The sequence below is a fragment of the Mustela erminea genome, chromosome 16, assembly GCF_009829155.1.
Source record: "Mustela erminea isolate mMusErm1 chromosome 16, mMusErm1.Pri, whole genome shotgun sequence".
Lineage (NCBI taxonomy): Eukaryota > Metazoa > Chordata > Mammalia > Carnivora > Mustelidae > Mustela > Mustela erminea.
This window is the reverse complement of record NC_045629.1, coordinates 81,932,861-81,952,322: the sequence shown is the minus strand read 5'-3', so window position 1 is coordinate 81,952,322 and position 19,462 is coordinate 81,932,861. Positions and strand designations below refer to the sequence as shown.

Here is a 19,462-nt window from a genome sequence, read left to right as displayed (position 1 = left end):
TAAGATGATGTATGCAAAGTGCTTGGAACAGCACTTGCTGCATTATTACACTCAGATTTGTTAGCTGTTACTGTCACTGCTGTCACCACCTCCACCTCTACCTCCACCACCACCACCGCCACCTCTGTCACTTCCACCTCTACCATTACCTCCACTGCCTTCACCACCACCATCACCACCACCATCGCCACCATCACTACCAGCACCATCGCCACCATCTCCACCATCACCACCATCACCACCAGCACCATCACCACCATCATCACCATCATCATCACCATCATCACCATCACCATCACCACCACCACCATCTCCACCACCACCACCATCACCACCATCTCCACCATCTCCACTATCTCCACCATTACCTCCACCACCATCACTGCCATCATCCCCATCACCATTGTTGCTACCACCAGCAACATTGTCACCAGCGCCGCTGTCACCCTTATTGCTGCCACCATTGTCACCCCTGCTGCCATCGCCGTTTGTTCGTGTTGCCGTGGCGGGCTCTACTGTGTGAAGGCCCCACACTGTACAACCCAACACATTTGGGACTGTTAAGAGTAGCGCTGCTCTTGAGTATTTTGGCGCGTGCTTTGTGGGGGGCGTCTGCAGATGTTTCCACCCGTGTATCTCCAGGAGTGGAATGCTGGGGTGGGGTGGATGTGTACTCAGCTTTAGAGCAGAACGCTTTCCCACAGGGGCTGCACTCGTTCGCTCCATCATCGTGTGAGAGTCCAGTTGCTCTGATGCTCACTGATTCTTGGCATCTGCAGTCACTCTGGTGGGGTGGGTGGGTGTCACCGTGTAACACTGGGGTTTTAGTTTGTGTTTGTTTGATGACCAGGGAAGCTGAGTACCTTTCATATGGTTTTGGACACTCAGATCCTGTTTTGTCCAAGTGCTTTGGTCCCTTTTTCCCACTGGGTGTTCTTCTCTGTCTCGCTCTGTTGCTTCCCTGTGTCTCCCCATTACTCCTGACGCGAAAGATGTGTGTGTTCTGAGTATGAGCTCTTGGCTGGGAAGAAGAGTGAATGTCTCCTGCGCAGTTGCCTCTGTGGTCTCTTAGTGGTGCTTTAGGTGAATGGAAGTTACTCATCGTAATACAGTTCACCTGATTAATCACTGTTTTCCTCTGTGGTCCGTGCCCTTTGTGTCTCATTTAAAGAAACTTTGTCTACTCTCGGCCTGTGGGAAGCTTTGGATCCTGCCTTAGGCTCATCTTGTCTTTCCCCTATTTTGGGGAGCGGGTACATAGGGGTTAGGTAGGAAATGCCTCCCTGACATGAAATACCTTCATCTGGTATTTGGAATTTAATCCTTGCTTTGAGGGTGTGGTCGGTGTTGGAACCCGGGGACTCCGGGTGAATGACAGATAATCCCAGAGCCCGTAACGGGGAAGCATGTCTCATACCTTTTCTCACCGTCACGGCTTAGCAACTGGAAGCCGTCTTTTCGTTTTCTCAGATAAACCCGAGTGGTGATCGTGTGTCCACTGTTGGTTAGGAACTTGCTGCTCCTTTCTGAAGCGGGAATCCTCCTGTTTGTCCCTTTCGGAAGTCCTCGAACAACTTCCTGTGGGCCTGGACCCCAGTCGCAGGGGCCTGTGTGACTGGCCTCTTCCCCGTGCTTCAGCCTCCCCTTTGCCCACCTCTCCCCTTCAGCTCCCAGTGCAGAGGTCATCCGGATCTCATTTCAGGTGCCTGGACATTGGGCTCTGTCTTTTACACAGGAGGATAAACCGTCTTCTCTCTCGAGAGCTCAGCTCGTGGACTTCCACTCCTGCCGCTTTACCTGCTCATTCCCAGGGAACTTCTCCTCTGGCTTCCTGCTTCGTGGTCACCCTGAGAACCCTTTGTCCCCTGGCCTCCTCTGTCCCCTCCTCTGTTGTCTCGGAGTGCCTCCAGGTGCCCAATGTGTGGTGGTTGTCCCGGGAAGGCTCTCTGTCCCCGAGCAGCTGTGAGTCTCCCAGAGGCCAGCGTGGTGGCCCTTGGACCTCCAGGCCTAGTGTCTGGCTGGTGCTTAGTGCTGAGGGGTTGCCGATGGTGGTGATGGGAAGAGCCTTTCTCAGTGACAGAACAGGCCTGTAGGAGTCTGCCTGGTTCACCTGCTGACTGAGTGGGGTGAAAAACTGATGCGTGTAAATCACTTTGATATTTCTAATGAGTTGCCTGGGTCCTCTTAGATGCCCATTTTTGGGCCATGTGAGCTTCTGCCTCTGCTGCTCTGCTGGGACCACCTCCTTCCTGCAAAGACTTTAAGCTGCTCTGCGTTGGGTGAGCGTTGTCTGTCTCCAGCCGGGTTGTGGGTGTAGGTCCAGGGGAGCAGGGAGCAGACTGCTGTGGCCAGCAGAGGGTTGCGGGGCCCAGAGGGAGCCCCCAGGATCAGGCGTCCTCAGCATTAGACTCCACTGCTATGATTCCCATTATAGTCTTGGCACCAGACGCGTTCATCCTGGCCTTGCCACTTACTGGCAGCAGGACGTGGACTGTGCTTGTTGCTTCTGTGATGGGCGGATTCTGCGTACCTGGGAGAGGACTGTGTCGTCCTTCTGGCTGTTGGGATTTGCATGCCTTGTGTCACAGGGGGCCAGCGCTCAGTAGGTCTTCCTGTCACCTGTCGCCATTGTCTTGACCCCGCACTCACCATTATCTTCATAAAGTGTGGGTGCTCTTCCACTCAACGTCTTTGTACATAGCTTTCTTGCTTTCTTTCTTTCTTTTTTTTTTTTTAAAGATTTTATTTATTTGGGGCGCCTGGGTGGCTCAGTGGGTTAAGCCGCTGCCTTCGGCTCAGGTCATGATCTCAGGGTCCTGGGATCGAGTCCCGCATCGGGCTCTCTGCTCGGCAGGGAGCCTGCTTCCCTCTCTCTCTCTCTGCCTGCCTCTCCATCTACTTGTGATTTCTCTCTGTCAAATAAATAAATAAAAATTTTTAAATTAAAAAAAAAGATTTTATTTATTTATTTGACACACAGAGAGAGAGAGAGACAGTGAGAGTAGGAGCACAAGCAGGGGGAGTGGGTGAGGAACGCAGACTCCCTGCTGGGCAGGGAGCTTGATGCGGAGCTTGAGCCCAAGACCCTAGCATCGTGACCTGAGCCAAAGTCAGATGCTTAACGACTGAGCCACCAGGCGCCCCACCTAGCTTTCTTGTACTCAGTTTCTCAGCCCAGCATTTGGAGAAACTCCTGTCTGGCTTGCTGCTTGCCTTCTTTCTTCCCACCGCTGTGCTTGGGGAGCAGGACAGCAGTGACCCCTGTCTTCACGGGTCTGGTGTGGGCGGAAGCCAGGGGTAGCCTGTGTGGTGTGGGCCGCGAGGCAGCGGGAAGGTCCGCTCTCCGCTTTCTGCCCCCCCCCCCCCGCTCCCCTGCGCTCGCTTGTCCCCTCCGCCTACCCGTCGGCTGTCCGTTTGCTCAGGGCTTCAACAAGCCTTTTCTGAGCACGCCTACACGTGGCCGTTGTGTGGGGCCCTGGGACACCCAGGAATCAGCTCCGAGTGCCTGTCCTCTGGGTCGGGGAGGGTGCTTCCTTGGTCTTTGTCGCCTGGCTCCCTGTGGCCACGGTTGGATGTACTCACAGCTTGGCCGACTGTCCGGTGTCCCGGGCGCCTCTCACATCCCCTCTGTCACTCATCCTGGTCCCCACACCACCTCCTGGAAGCTTTCCCGAGCCCCAGACGGAGACACGCCGCTCCTCCCGCACGCTGCCCTGCTTACACTCTGTCCCAGCAACACTCACTTCACTTGGCTTTGTGTCCCCCAACAAGCAGGTGTTCACATCACGTGGCTACACACGCATCCTGCCGGGCCCATGAATGACCCATGAATCCTGTCCTGAAGGGGCTCTTGGTTCAGCGTGGGTGTCACACATGTTCACCGAGTGGGACCGAGTATTGCGGGCACTTAGCACCTTTCTGCCGCAGCGAAGAACTACAGCACGGGGACCAGCTGCTGCACTCCTAGGAAGACACTGGAAGTCGTGAGTGGCAGGAAAACTCCTCCAGCTCTGCGTCCCTGGTGGACATGACTGCCGTGGCCTTCTCGAGCAGCTCAGCCTGTGGCACGGTTGTGGATTCACACGGCTGTGGAGAAGTTTACAAACCCCGTTCATTGGAAGACCAAGTGGAGTGCCTTTTAGCCACTATTACAAGACCTGATATGTTCACCTCCCTGGGAGTGCGGGTGACAAGTGAGCCAGCACGGTGGGGAGCGCAGAGGAAGTTAGGTGTCTGGCCCTGCAGTTTAGGAACTTTTTTTTTTTTTTTTTTAGAGATTTTATTTATTTGAGAGGTAGAGAGAGTGCATGAGCTGGGGTGGGGGAGGGACAGAGGAAGAAGGAGAAGCAGACTCCGTGCTGAGCAGGGAGCCTAACCCGGGCCTTGAACCCAGGATCCTGAGATCGTCACCTGAGCTGAAGGCAGATGCTTAACCGACTGAGCCCCCTGGGCACCCCAGTTTGGGAATTTTTGAACATGAAATTCCCAGTTGGTTGTTTGGGGCCAGCAGTGTGGCCCTGTGGGAGCACGTAGCTGCCAGCTGCTGCGATGTCCTCTTCTGTGGGGCCCGGGCTTCCCCAGGAGGTCCAGGCACCAGGAGTGCTGATGCAGCAGTGAAAATGAGGAAGAGGGGCGCCTGGGTGGCTCGGTGGGTCGAGCGTCTGACTCCTGATTTTGGCTCAGGTCGTGATCTCAGGGTCGTGGGATCGAGCCTTGCATTGGGCTTGCACTGTGCACGGAGCCGCTCACGATTCTGTCTCTCCCTCTGTCCCTGTCCCTGCTTGGCTCCCTTCTCTTTCTCTCTCAAATAAAGATATCAGAGGTGCATTTCTGAAAATTGACCTGCAGCCGTCTCTTACAGGTTTGTTGTCAGGGCTAGACAGGGCAGCGTCTTGGGGTAGGTGGACTCCTGGCTCCAACCCGCTCCCATGAGCCCTTAGGCAGCTGGCCCGAGGGGACGATAGCAGGATGTGTTACGAGCATCGCTGTGTGGGCTCAGAGACACATGCACGTGAAGGTCGTTGCACGATGCCTGCCTCGTGGACGTGCTCGTTCCCTGTCAGCCGCCCTGTGGCTGCTGTGTGCGGGATGGTGGGGAGTCGCACCAGGTGTGCGTTTCCTGCCCCACCCTCCTTTGGGGGTTCGTCTGTGGGTGCCCCCCGCAGCCCAGCTGAGAGCCCGGCTGATGGTGTCTTCCACATCCCTTACACACCGCTGCCTCCGGACGCCTGTGACACAGCCAGCCTTCTGTGCTCTGTAGCCAGGACCACGGGGAGCCTGGAGCACATCTCACAGCTCATTTGAGCACAGTTGATGTCTCAGCGGCAACACTTTTGAGAAACGAAAAGTCATCAAACAGCCAAGAAGAGTGCTGCAATTAGAGGTTTTAGTTTCGGTTCTGCCCCCTGCCCCGATGATGAAGTCCTGCCACACCGGGCTGCTGGCCGCGAGCCTCCATTCCTTCCTGCAGATCTGGGGCCTCAGCAGGTGTGCGTCCTGCCTCTACCTCCTAGGCCAGCGAGCCCCAGCTTAGTTGGATGTCGCCCCGACTTGGGCAGGGCAGTAAGGCAGTTTTGTTTGTTCTGTATGTGATGGGATTATAGACTTTTGAGAAATTTCAGCTTGCGAAGAACATCGTCTGTCACCTGCTCTGAGCTTCTGGGGGCTTCTCCTCTGCCCCCAACCTTGTTCCTTCCTGGAATCAGAGATCCCACCCGGGCGCGTGTCCCTCTACAGGCAGGGAGCGCCTCCTCTTCTCCTTCGCCTTGTCCTCCTCCTCCTCCTCCTCCTCCTCCTTCTGAAGATTTTATTCATTCATTTGAGAGCGAGTGAGAGAGAGAATGAACAAGGGGAGGGGCAGAGGGAGAAGCAGGCACCCCCTTAGCGGGAAGCCCGATGCGGGGCCCAGTCCCAGGACCGTGGGATCATGACCTGAGCTGAAGGCGGCTGCATAAGCTGCTGAGCTCCCCGGGCGCCCCACAGGGAGCCCTTCTGATTCACCTCTTTTCCCCAGAGCGGAGCACGGTGGGTGCCCTGGGGACGTTAGAGGCTGTGTGGCGAGTGTTCCCGGGTGAATGGAAGGGGAAGGCCAGCAGCATGGCACCCTGTCGTTTCCCCAGGCCGCCTCTGCGTGCCAGGCTGCTGTGCCGGGGCTGGCCTGCCTCAGCGTATGTTGGTGCCGACCCCAGGGTCGTCTCTACCCGCTGACGAAGTGTCTTGGGTCGACGGAGGAGGGCCGCTGGGGCAGTGCTGGGACTCAGATTCCTATTGGTCTGATCCCGAAGCTCACCATTTGACTGTTTGATTTCCCACCATCTCCTTTCGGAGTCCTCTCTCCCATCACCTCTGCTATGTGTTCGTTGGGAGCAGCCTGCACGCTGCTTGTGAAGCTGCCTGGTTACTGCTCGGGGGAGCAGCGAGAGGCGCAACGTAGAGTGGGAAGTCCCTGGCCCTGACCTTGGCTCTTTCACCTCTAGCTGTTTGACTAGGGGGACGCTGTTGCAACTCTCTGAGCTTTAGTTGGCTCTTTCGTAACATGGCAGTAACAGAGCCGCAGTCTGAGGTTAGAAGACAGCACGTAGGAGATGGTGGTGGCACTTGTTTTTATAAAGGGACTCCAGGGAGAGATGTGTCTTGTTCCCTGGACTCCCCCATCGCTGCCCACAGAGCCCGGCAGCACAAGGAGTGGAAAGCAGGGGCAGAGCTTCTCTCGGGAGCTTGGACCGGCTTCTCCCAAGCCCAGTCTGTTCTTCCTGGGCACCGCGTGGGTTGCACGGAGCAGCAGCGCTAATGCACTGCTTCCAAGAAGTTGACGGGCTGGGGATTGAGTCTGGGGGCTCAGGCACACCCGTGCCCCAGGCGGTCACTGTCCTTGCCATCAATGCACATTATCGCTGGGCCCTTACCGGTGGTCCTGGGAGAAGCAGCTGCCTTGGCTTAGAACCTGGCCTCACTGTCTGGGGCGGGTGTGGGCGGGGGAGGCGGGCGGGGGTCAGCATGCTCAGCCCCATGCGTGCGCTTGCAGACCCCAGATTCACAGGGCTTCTCCCCATGTTCCACTGGGGCAGTGGGGGTCCCCGGAGGATTTAGATACAGCACTGAGAGGTAAGCGTGTGTGTGTGTGTATACGTTAGGGAAGTGTAATATATTATCGCATTGTAGAAAATTCAGAAAATAAAAGCAGTTTGAAACGACTGTGATCCTGTATTCGGAGGGGACCCACGTTAGCTGTAAGGTGGGCTATACCCATGTATTTTTTCCATGTGAACATTTTTGGGCCGCGAAATCCCAGTATACATTCAATCTGGTAATCTGCTTTCCTCACGTCACTTTCCCCCCATCTGTTCTAAGTCTAAATCTGAAATGTCTTGGAATACATTTATCTGTTCCACGTCGAATGCTTCCTGAGCGCCCCCCACGTGCCCGGCGCCACTCCTCGTTGCGCGGGAAGGATGCTGATGGCCGCCGGCACTGCTGTGGACTCGCTGAGTGCCGAGCGCAGGCCTGTAGCCTCCCTGCGACTTACCTGCTCCCTGCGCAGCTCCGTGGGGGGGGAGCGAGGCTGGCCCAGCAGGAACAGCTGACACGGCGTGGGGGCCACGTCTAAACCGGACCTTTTTCTGGTTGCTTTACTTTCGTTAGCTCATTTCTTCTCCACCACAACCTGCTTTATAGATGAGCACACTGAGGCATGTGGAAGTTCTGTGGCTTACCTAGGGATGCCCGGCTAGAGCCTGGAGTCGAACCCACACAGTTTTCTCCTAAACTGGGCATTTGTAGCCGGGTGGGTGCCCTGCCTCTCCTGGGAGTGGTGAGCTTCAAGGGGTCTGGCTCCCACCTTGCAGTTGGTGGAGGAGTGAGCTGCTTGATGCTGGCGGTGATGTTCTAACGGAGGTGGGAGCTTCAGAGCCCAGGGGAGCAGCATGGGATAGGAACCACATCGCAGCAGAGGAGCCTCAGGGTCAGGCTGTGAGGGAGGAGTCAGAATCGGCAACGTAGGAAAGTAGTCCAGGAGACCTCGGTGGGGGAGCAGCATGTGTCGGGGGGTAACTGGGGCTCGGAGGGTGAGGCCAGATGGCTCCAGGCACTCCAGTCCTGTCTGGGCCCCGTCCTCTGGCTCAGGGAATGCACCCCAGAGCCCTCACCTGGTTCCTGCCCATGCAGGGGAGACGTGTTTCTGAAGCACAGACCTGCTGGGATCTGCCTCAGGGTCCTAGTCGCTGTGGGCGCTCTGGCCAGTCCTGCCAGAGAGGATGGCGAGGCTGTTTAAAGAAGTTAGTGTGCACTTCAGGACCGGGGGACCTTGGGGCCTGGCCTTCCAGCAGGTAGGGCCCAAATGCCGTTCTGTCCTGGTGCCCCATAGCCGGCATCTCAAATCCCTTCCATTCTGCAGTAATTCACTGGATTGGAAAATAGAGTTAAAGAATATAGTAATTGGGTTAACGCATATTTACAGAATGTGAATTACTGGTTTCTTGAGATGATTTGGTCCTTTCCGTGGTTTGGGAGCCAAGATACTAGCTTCGGTTCTGTGCCAGCCCCAGAATGCAAGCGGCGGGCGGTGTGACTTCCGGGGCTGCCATAAAGACCAGGGGTCAGGTCAGCTTGTGAAGGTGAGTCCATGTTTCCCGGCAGACGTGGAGAGACCGTGCAGACGAAGGCAGGAGGGGGAAGGCAGGGCCAGTGTGGGGGCTGTGCACCCACACACGTGCACCTGTGCATGGACGGGACAGGTCGGGGTCACCCACACAGGTTCCCCCCGACTTTTAAAGATTTTATTTATTGGGGTGCCTGGGTAGTTCAGTGGGTTAAGCCTCTGCCTTTGGCTCAGGTCGTGATCCCAGGGTCCTGGGATGGAGCCCCACATCGGGCTCTCTGCTCAGCGGGGAGCCTGCTTCCTCCTCTCTCTCTGCCTGCCTCGCTGCCTATTTATGATCTCTGTCTGTCACATAAATCTTTTAACAAAAAGATTTTATTTATTGATTTATTTTATAGAGAGTGTGAGTGCGCAAGCACATATGCAGAGGGAGAGGGGGCAGAGGGAGGGGCACAAGCAGACTCTGTGCTGAGCGCAGAGCCCGAGGTGGGTCTCCATCCCATGACCCCGAGATCTTGAACCTGAGCTGAAACCCAGAGTCCAGACTTAACCAACTGAGCCCCCCAGTGCCCCTCCTGCTCGCTCTTTCTAACCTGCCTGACTTCTCCCTGCCTTCCCGGCTGCGTCCGAAAGGCCGTCTCTCTGGCGTGTCCCATCTGTGGCTGCGGGCAGGGCCCCCCTGTCCCGGTCTGTCAGGACTCGCTGCCCCATGTGGTCGTCAGTCTACATCTTAGGAGCCCGCGGGCCCTACAGTCATCATCCCTTTCCCGACTCCCCATCCTTCCCTGGGTCATTCTGATTCAGGTGGTAACATGCCTGTATGGGGCCTCTGGACACCGCGTGTGCTGGCGGCGTCGGGGGTGCTGTGGTGTCACCGGTACTACCCGAGCGCCCGTTGTGTGTCATGTGCTGGGTCTTGTACTCACGGCTGTGGGAGTGCGATTGCATACCTCAGCCCTCTCAGTTTTCTGTGGGGATTGGAGCCGCTACTCCGCTGGGTTGTGGCGGCGATCGGGCCAGACACGTGTGTGTGGAGAGGGTCTGGCATATTCCGGGTGTGCCGTGAGCCCCTCATGAGCAGGGGGTCGTGACTTGGCTTCTGAGTGCCTTGCGTGGATGCTGCCCCGTCTGCTCCTGCATGGAGTGCTGCTCTCCGAGGCCCCAGAGAAGCCCTGCGGCCTGGTGGGTGTGCGGCTGGTTCCAGAAGGACCGTGCCAGGACCAGCGCAGTGTGTGGACGGTGTTCGCAGCATGGCTCGGGCCCGTGTTCTTCAGCGCGGGCATGCTCATGGGCTCCGTCTCCCGCTGGCTTCTTCCGTGGGTGACTTCTGGGTCCCAGGAGCAGGACTTTGTGTGTGCGTCTGCCTTGAGCTGCCTCCGTGCGGATGAGTGTAGTGTGTCCGGAGCCGTCGGCGTGCTCTGGTTCTTAATCTCTCGAAGCCTTGGCTGCCTCATTCCAACAGAGGACATGTAGCACCAAGAACGGGTTCATAGAAAAGGGAAGCCGGGGGTGGGGGGGTGGGCGGCAGCGCGGTGCTCCCGCCTCGGGCCCTGCCGGGTCTACGGGAGGAGGGGAAGTCCAGAGCCTCGGAGCTGGGCCCTGAGCGGATGACCGCGGCAGGGCCTTCTCACGGACCGAGGGGCTTGGGCAGACGAGCTCTTCGCACCTGGTCGGCGAGCAAAGGGCCTCGCCTCAGGGTGTGGGGGATGGCCCGGCACGTGACCCTGACCCTGACCCCTGAAGCGAGAACGCAGTTTACTCTTCACACGTACAGCCTGGGGGAGGAGGACACCGCGTGCACCCAGGGCCAAGTCGGGGTTACACTCGGGAACAGAGGGAGGCCAGGGGCTGTGGGAGGCAGGCTGTGGAGTCGCAAGGGGGTGGGTGCCCCTGGTTCCTGCGGGAGGATGTCGTTCCCTTGTTTCGCTCAGTCTGTGGTTGGCGGGAACTGAAACTGCCAGTTTGAGGGTCAGCAGGGGCTGGGGGGAGCGGGGGAGATGGGGGACCCAGTCATGGGCGCAGGGTGGGGGCCGGACCTGTGGTGAGGCCGGTGCAGGGCCTCCTGGTTCCACCAGATGCCAAGGCAGTACTTGGTGTCAGGCCTTGATTTCTGGCCCAAAGCCGGGCTCGTCTGGCAGGCGTGGGAGCCACGAAGGTGACACAGCTGCTTCCACACGGCACAAACGGGGTCCCCACCCCCGCGCTGCCTCCTTGCTGTCTCCCTCCCGCCCCGCAGTGCACGAGCGCCCTTAGCTTTCCAGCGCTTCACACACGGCTTCGCTTAATCTGTACCACAGCCCTGTGACGCGGGAGCTGTCGCCCCCTTTCCACACGGAGACGCCGTGGCGTAAAGGAGTCATCACCCTCCGTCTGCTCCAGTCAGTCACAGACGAAAAGGCAGCAGACGCAGGGCTGACTCTGCCGTGCGGATCTGTCCGAGACGGGGGTGGATTTGCAGGGCAGCTCGGAGCCCCCTGCAGGCTCTGCGGGTCTCGGGCGTGGCTCCCAGTCCCGTGGCTCTGGTTTTGAATCCGTGTTTCCTGAAGAGGGTCCTCTACTGTCTGTGCTTCTCCCACTCGACGTGGATCTGTTTCTCCTTAAGGGGACAATCGAGGCAGTCCTCTGGGGAAATTCTGGTTACCTCCGAATCCGTTGATTCCGTTTATGTGAGCAAAGGGTGCGTTGATTTTTTGGTGAGAGGAAGCCCGCAGCAGGAGTCGGACGAGCCGGCCCCAGGCTCGGTGGTCTGCCCCTCGCGCCTCGTTCACAGGCGCAGCCTCTGCCTTGTACCACCCACGAGTCTGGAATTTTCTTGGTACTTGGATTTCTCACATTGTAAATGGTTTGCCTTTTCCTTTGCTTTGGGGGTGCATGAGGATTTCCCAGGGGGATTGGTAAGTCACATCCTGCCTCAGTCCCACCATCCTGACCACCACTGTCCTCGTCATTGTAGAAAAACTGTACGGCGACTTCTTGAGCTGGAGCCTGGAAGAAACCCTTGCCCAGTTTCCTCTGCAGCCGGGGAAGGTGGCCACTTTTGTGGTCAACATCAAGGTGAAGCTGGATTTCTCGTGCCAGGAGAATCTCCTCCAAGACCTCAGCGACGGTAAGCCCCCTGCCCCGCGCCCCCCAATCTTAATCAGCAGGTCGTGGCCCCTCCGTGCCTGTGGCTCACTCTTCCTAACTTGCCTGCCTTTCATTAACTCGAGCTGCCTGAGCCTTCTCCCGGGCACTTAGTCCGCCCACTGAGTTCCTGTATAGATCTGAAAGCAGTAAAGGTACTTGCTAGCTAAATCATTTCTTCTTTTTTTTTTTTTTCTAAATCATTTCTTAATTCACACTTTTTACCATCCTGTGCTCATGTGCCAGGAGGTCATCTTAAGTTGGTGGAATTACTGCATTTTTCTTCAGGTATAACTGCTGTGATCTAATTAGCCGTGATGGTAACGTTCTTCCGAGGCTGGTGGTTTCTGTTAGGGAGGTGGCGTCTGGAGTAAACGGGCATTTATACTCCTTGTAGCATTAGGACTAGCTGATTAGGAGTAAGATCTACTGGATTAATTGTGTCAGATCACGAGTGGACGTATGCGTTCGTACATTCCTTTGGAGGCATCATGGGCCGGAGCAAGATCCATGTGAGATCGGCCACTAGCCTGTGGCGCCTCCTGTTCTCCCGAGGACCGCAGCCCTGCTGGATTAGGGCCCCACCCGCATGACCTCACTTAATGTTTATCACCTCCTCACAGGCCCTGTCTCCACATATAGGCGCGTTCGGGTTTCGGGCTTCAACACGAGAATTTTGGGGGCTGCAAGCATTCAGTTGAAGGCTATGGTTTGAGATAGCAGATTCTGCCGTTAGAACTTACTGTGTAACTTTGGGCGAGTGACCTTGGCTTCTCTTAGTCTCCTAGTTTATGAAATACTCGTGAACATCTCCAGGGTTGTCACAAGGACTTACATGCCACCTGCAGCCTGGTACGGGGTTAACAGATGTTAGTTAGGGTCCGTCCCCCATCCCTTGTCTGTAGCATGACACAACATCTCACTGCCTCGTGCTATGAAGTGGGGACTGGCCTGGGCTCTTGAGCCCAGGGTGCATAATGAGGAAGGGTCTGTCTCCTGCAGGACAGTGATGGTAGCAGCTGGTATTTCAGAGGCTACGTAAATCAGCTCACTTAACCCTCACAGCAACCCTAGGAAGTAGGTGCTATTAATGTTTCCACCTTACAAATCAGGAATTAAGGCCTAAAGAGGTTGAGTAATTTTTCAGAGGTCACACAGCTAGGAAGTAGCAGAACTGGGCTATGCATCCAGGCAGCCTGACTCCAGAGTCCGTCCTTGCAACCTTCCTGTGGCCCAGGGGTCAGCGGGGATAATAAGTCTGGGATTAGAGTGCCCCAAGACTCTGGGACATGACGAGATGCAGCTCCCTTTGCCCGGCGGGGTCCTGTAGGGGCTCCCAGCGTTCCTGTGCAACTGAACCAGTTCCTGGGCCTGAACTAGAAAGCTTCCTTGATGAAGAAAAAGCACGGGCCCCTCAGGCCTTGGCCTGCAAAGAATCAGCTGGTACCGAGGCCCAGAGCCCTGGCAGTTAGGAAGCGGGTGTTATCTCCAGGGACGAGATGTCTGTCTGTCTGTCTGTCTCTCTGTGGGAATGGGCCTCTCTCTCCACTCAGGGTCTCACATGTCATGGGTGCTCAGGGATGAGGCTGGCCTGTTGAACTCGAGAGGCAAAGCTTAGTTATGGTTCCGTGTTCCAGTGACAGGGACGGTCGTCTTCCCTCTTGCGTCCCTGAGGCGTCTGCAGCCACGCGGGCCACCTGGTCCCTGGAGTGCACCCAGTGGTCCTGGATGAGGGCCTCTGTACTGGCTCTGCCCTCACCTGAATCTCTCTCCCCCACAATCTGCACCGCCCCCCGCCCCACTGTTCAGATGGCCGCCCCGACCGCATCAGCCGGACCAGCACCCCGGCCCTCGTCATTCCTGTGGCACCTGCGTTACTGACTCTGCACTTGTTCCTCCAAGTGTCGTGTTGGTTTTTCCTGCCCATCTGCCTCCTTCTGCTAGAGGAGAAGTTTTAGGCAACTGGGACCCCACCTGTCCCCTTCAGCCTCCATTCACGCCGTCCGGGGCGCTACGGAGGAAGAGTTGGTGTGCACTGCGGGTCTGGAGGCCTGAGTGAGCCCCTCCTCCCCCTCCCGCCCATGGTGCGGGGGCCCACCCCGGAGCACTGGCACCCTGGGTGTTAGGGCCTCAGCGTGGGAATTCGCGGGGGGGGGGGGGCACAGACATTCAGTCCATAATAGCAGTTTGCTCCCCTGTCTCTCTCTAGTGTTTAACTGTAACGAGCTTCTTTGTATAATACTAACATTTGATTAACATTTTTTTTTTGTATATTATTAACAAAGGCAGAAGAGCAAATTTACTGTTGCACACATAAGAAACTGTGAAAATGTCAGGTGGATTTCACATTATACCAGGGCTTAAAGAGTATTGGATTGGGGGGATTTTTCCTGTTTATAAACTGCCTGATACCAGCAGCCTGTGTTTTTCTACAAGGAGACGGAGTGTCGCAGACAGAGGTCCTGACTGCTTTCTCCCAAGGGAGGAGTGGGGCAGAATGAATGGTGCTTGACACCCGCCGAGGGGGATTGATTAGCTCTCGTCCCAGGGCCCTGTCTGGGCAAGCAGACGTCCAGCCGAGCCACCCGGCTGTGGGGAGTGTGGACGGGACACTGACGTGGCTGCCTCTCAACGGCGGCCGCTCTCCCTGAGAGACACGACAGGAGGGCTCCAGGGGCAAACCATACCTGTCCGCCTTGTGGTGGCTCTGTGAGTTCATGTGTTTGTCGTGGTGCGAGTTTCTGCCTTTCGCTACAGAGCTCTGCCCTTCCAAGCTGAAAGCAGAGTTGTAGTCCGGGACTTGTAGTCTGAGAGTACCTTCTTCTGTCCTGTCAAATCAAACCACATCAGAGGGGGCTGGGATCACCATCGCTAAGTGTTTTGTAAACGCAAGGCTGGTCTGATTTCCCGTCAGTTAGCTACAGCACAAGAGTGATGCGGAACGTGGGGTCGCTCGCTGGATGCCCTGTCTCCTGGCGACGGTTGTTTCTACGGCCAGCTGTAGAACTGGAGGCCCAGGGTCTCAATGTCCACCACCAGGGCGAGTCTCACAGAGGAGAGGAGGTGGGCACCAAGGCCCACAAGGACCTTCCGGAGTCTGGTGAGTGGATGATGCCGTGTCTGTGTAGTTTGGGCTAAGGAGTCAAGAATTTAAGAAACAAAACAAACATAAAAGAAAACAGAAACTCCTCCAGACTCTCAAATACAGAGAACACACTGGTGGCTGCCTGAGCGGGTAGCTGGGCAGAGGGCACCAAGTGCACTGATGTGGACGGGCACCTGGTGGCAGGTAGAGGTGTTGAGTCACTGTGTCGCATGGCAGAGCTGACGTTACACCGTGTGCTGGCCTAACGCCAGACAGGCCGTGGTGTGGGCCTGCCCGGAGACAGCCGTAACCACAGTGCCGGTGGCCTCTGGGGCTCGGGAGGTGACCCGCGTGCGGCTCTCTGTGTGACACGGTCAGAAGCCTTCATCCCGGAAGCACTCATGGACCCGGTTTGTCTTCCCAGTGTGGACTCAGATTACTGAAATCGGATGCCACGTTAAGAATTTAGGACAGTCAGTATAGCTGTCTTGCGGACGGGTTCTGGGTGGGCTGCAGGCGCGTGACAGTCAGTATAGCTGTCTTGCGGACTGGGTTCTGGGTGGGCTGCAGGCGCGTGGCGGGGAGGTAGTGCGTACGGAGCGGTGTCGGTGCCGCATGTAAGCCCGGACCGGCCGCTTGACTCGGGTTCTTTCTGCTTAAGCTGCCCAGCGGCTCTGGAGAGTAGATGGTGGGCGGACGGATGTGCATGAAAGCCGACCAGAGAGAGCCCACCGTGAGATGCTGTGTGCGATCCTCGTCCTGTCCTGGGTTCAGTGAAAACACTCGAAGGAGATTTTGGGGACCTCAGCGTTCTCGGATGGGGCACGGGAGCAACAGCCTTCTTTGGCCGCCACCCTGCACTGCTGAGGAAGCGAGGGGCGGGCTCCCACACTCTGCGTCCCTGAGGGAGAAGTCCCGGGCTGAGGGCCGGCGGCTCTCCCCGGGCTGTGCTGCGGGGCAGGAGGGCTGCCGCGAGCCTCTTCTGCGTGCCCAGCTGCCGAGTTTTTGGCTTCTGCGGTGTAGGTGTGGGCTCTTCTCCCCCGGACTCCCGGACCTCCACAGAGGCCCTCTCGGTGGTGGGTGATTGTCTAAGTCGGCGTGCCAGGGCGAGGCGGTAGAAAACTCACTCCTCCCTGACGACGACGCCACTGTCTGCCAAAGTAGTTGTGAACTCCTTTCAGTGACTCCTTTGATAGAGTTAATATTGGTATTGGGAAGCTGTGTGCGGATGTGGAAAAGGGTGGGTCACTGATTTGGGGACAGTCTGGTTCTAGCATCCGGTCTTGAACCAGGATTCTTGTGTGGAAGAAAGGAGGTAGCAGTTGTAAGAGAAGAGGGATTGGGTAAAAACCTTATAGTCTGGGCCTTGAAAAAAATCACAGCATGAAATTATAAGGTGTTGGGGTGCCTGGGCAGCTCAGCCGGCTGAGCAGCCAAACCTTGATTTCTCTTGGGGTCCTGAGTTCGAGCCCCGTGGTGGGCTCTGTGCTCAGCAGGGAGTCTGTAGTCTCTGCCTCTCCCCCTGCTTGCACGATCTCTGTCTCTCAAGAAAAAGTTAATTAATTAAAAAAAATGAAATAATGGGGCCCCTTGGGTGACTCCGTTCCGGTCATGATGCCAGGTTTTGGGATCGAGCCCTGTGTCAGGCTCCCAGCTCAGTGGGGGAGCCTGCCTCTCCCTCTGCCTGCTGCTCCCCCCGCCTGTGCTCTCTCTCTTTCAAATAAATAAATACACTCTTAAAAAAAAAGAGAGAAAAGCCCGGAACCGACTGCCGTGAGGTCAGGGCAGGGCGAGCTTCCGGGGAGGACGGACGCTGTGCTGGTCGTGAGGCCGGCAACAGGCCCCCGGGGGGCTGGCAGGACCCTGTGGCCTGAGCCGAGCGGTGGGTCCAGTGAGTCTTCATCCAACGATACACTCTATGCAGCTTGGTCAGTGTTCTGTTTTACCCTAAAATGTTTTTAGAAGAACAAAAACATCAGAAATGTTTCCATAATACTGCTTTTGCATGACAGCTTTTTCATGGGATCAGACTGAAAAATTGTTTTTATCCATGAATTTTCTCATCGAGGCACCAGCTCAAAGGTCATGCCAGGCCGCTGCGTGTGCCTCTCCGGGTCGGGATCCCACTCATCAGCCCCCGTCCGGTGTGGGTGCCGCTTCCTCCCTCCGCACTCGCCCGTCCTGGTTCTGTCTTTTGTCGTATTCCAGACTAATGACATTCCTGGCCTGTTGGTCCTTGCCTGTTTCTTGAAATGTCATATTGTTCTGAATGATTGTAACCGCTCCCGACCTACGATTCCAACTCTGTGCTGAGCCTGGAGTCTTTATTTCTGCTCCTGAAGTCCACAGCTGTGTTTCCAGCCGGCTTCCTGGCATTGTCACCTGGAGGTCCCCACAGCAGCTCACGTGCACCCCATGGGGACCCCGAAATGCCGCAGCCCCCCTGCAGAACTGCTTCTTTCCCTTTCTTTCCTCGTGGACAACAGCGGCCACTGAGCACTCTGAAGTGGACTGTTCTATGACCGCTGAAGCTCCGTCTGCTCCCTACCATGTCATCTGTGCTCTGCCAAATGTCCCTGTGTCCCCGTGCCTCTGCCCGGCGACCACTGCAAGAGCGCACTGATCTCCCGCCACAGACCTTACCTTCTTGAGTTCCTCCTGTTATGTCTTTGCTTTTTCTTGAACACAAATGTGCTTCTGACTTTGGAGTGTCATGTCCTGCATGATCTGGTCCCAGCCAGCCGCCTGCCCCCCCGGCCTCCCTCCTGCTGGGGCTCCCTTGCATCTCCCACTTGGGCTGCTCTGAAATACTGTGTCGAGTGGCTGCCTTTTCCTCCACCTCCAGCGGCTGTCAGCCTTCGCCCGCTGGCCCAGCTTCGCTCACTTCCTCTTTGAAGGCCTCCGCTGGCCTGTGTTACTCTGGCACCTCCGAGTGCTGGTAGTTTCTCCCACACGGCTCCTGCCCCCGTGCTGGGCCTGGCTCAGAGAGGACGCCCAGCAAACAGTCACTGAAGGAGGGAAGACAGGCATGTTGTGAAGCCACATGCAGTGTTTCTGACCCTGAGGTCAGGGAGGGGAGAGCCGTCGGGGTCGGGATGGCCAGACTCCTGGGTGCAGGGCCCTCGGATGATGCCTCGTGGAAGAGGGAGCCCGACACCAGAGGGAGGAGGGAGGCGATAGGGCAGAGGGGTGGGCGGAGAGAGAGGGTCTGGGTCGGACGGTGGGGCGGGGGGCTGTGGAGGCCTGATACTCCGGAGAAGAACTGGGGGCTTTGCTGGAAAGTCCTGGCGAGCCGCGGACAGCTTTTCAGAAGGTTGATGTGGTGGAGATTGTGGGGGGTGCGCCTGGCCGTGGTAGTGACAGGTGTAACAGTTCAAGGAGGAGGCACGTAGGTCTCAAGCAGGAGAGAGCCTGGTTGGCTGGGGAGGGGGGCCTCGTGCAGGAAGGAGACTCCGGTGGCCTGGGCCGGGGTCCTTTCCGCACTGCGCGGCCTTCCTGAAAGATGTCCTGTGTTTGCGTCCTGGCGTACAGCAGCCGGCCGGGCAGTTTGGTAAGCTCTGTCAGGATTTATTTCGTTCGCTGTGGAAAAATCCATATTTTCTTGCCTGAAATGCCTCATGCTTATTATGCGTAAGACAGGCTCTGCCCACGGGAAGGTGGGCACGTTCAGTTCTTGGTCCGCAGTTGGAGACGTAAATGAAAAAACCCATATTTCCAGAGCGCAGGCTTGGCTCTGTCCATGAAGCTTCAGATTCTTGTTTTTTTTAAAGATTTTATTTATTTATTTGACAGACAGAGATCACAAGTAGGCAGAGCAGCAGGCAGAGAGAGGGGGGAAGCAGGCTCCCCTCTCCACTGAGCAGAGAGCCCGATGTGGGGCTCGATCCCAGGACCCTGGGATCATGACCTGAGCTGAAGGCAAAGGCTTAACCCACTGAGCCACCCAGGCGCCCCCAGATTCTTGTTTTTAGCTCAGGTCTCGATCTCAGGGCTGTGAGTTCAAGCCCTGTGCACAGCCCACGTGAATAAGAGCAGAGCCCCAGCCCTGTGTTTGCATCTCGATCTGGCATTTCCCTGTGCTTTGCTCCTTCCCAGTTTCACGATAGCGGACTCCGCAGCTCGGGGCGGCCGCCGGGGCGAGAGCTGCTGCTGTGCGATGGGCTCCCGCTTTCCCACTGGTGCCTCACCCCGGCGCCGGGCTCCAAAGGTGCGCCTGTCCGGGCCTGTGTCCTGCTCTGCTGCTCTCTTTGAAAAGAATTCTTGGAAATCTCAGTCTTACTTTTTACAGAGAAATGACTCATCCTGAATTATTCAGAAATCAGAGGTGGTGGAGTCTTACGCTGCGTCTCTTTTCTCTTTACAATTCTTAGAGGCCTGAGGCTTTCGCAGATGTGTGTTTTAAGGATGGCCAAGGATTTTACTGAATTGTGGCTGTGCCGAGGCTGGAGAGGACCACGGGTGGGGAGAGCTCCGCACGTCAAGGGCATATCATTAAGGCACCGCCTGTTGGTTCTCACAGCTCTCTTGCCGTACCCAAGAGGTGGCGCTGCTGTCCTCGGAGGCGGCGTTTGGTCTGGCTCCCATGCTCTCTGGCCTCTCTCCTGGCACCGGTCCCCGCGGCTGCAGCTGCGTCCGCACGTTCAGTCTTCCTCGCCATA

The 19,462-nt window shown here is 56.9% G+C and overlaps 1 protein-coding gene across 7 annotated transcripts in view; it reads left to right on the top strand.

Moving 5' to 3' along the window:
- Positions 1 to 19,462, top strand: part of TRAPPC9 (trafficking protein particle complex 9) — a 500,764-nt gene that overhangs the window by 122,310 nt on the left and 358,992 nt on the right. For all 7 annotated transcript variants that reach the window (XM_032316499.1, XM_032316500.1, XM_032316503.1 and 4 more), the window contains one exon: positions 11,550 to 11,702. In XM_032316499.1, coding sequence (XP_032172390.1) covers positions 11,550 to 11,702 — 153 coding nt within the window. The remainder of the gene's footprint in view (positions 1 to 11,549; positions 11,703 to 19,462) is intronic.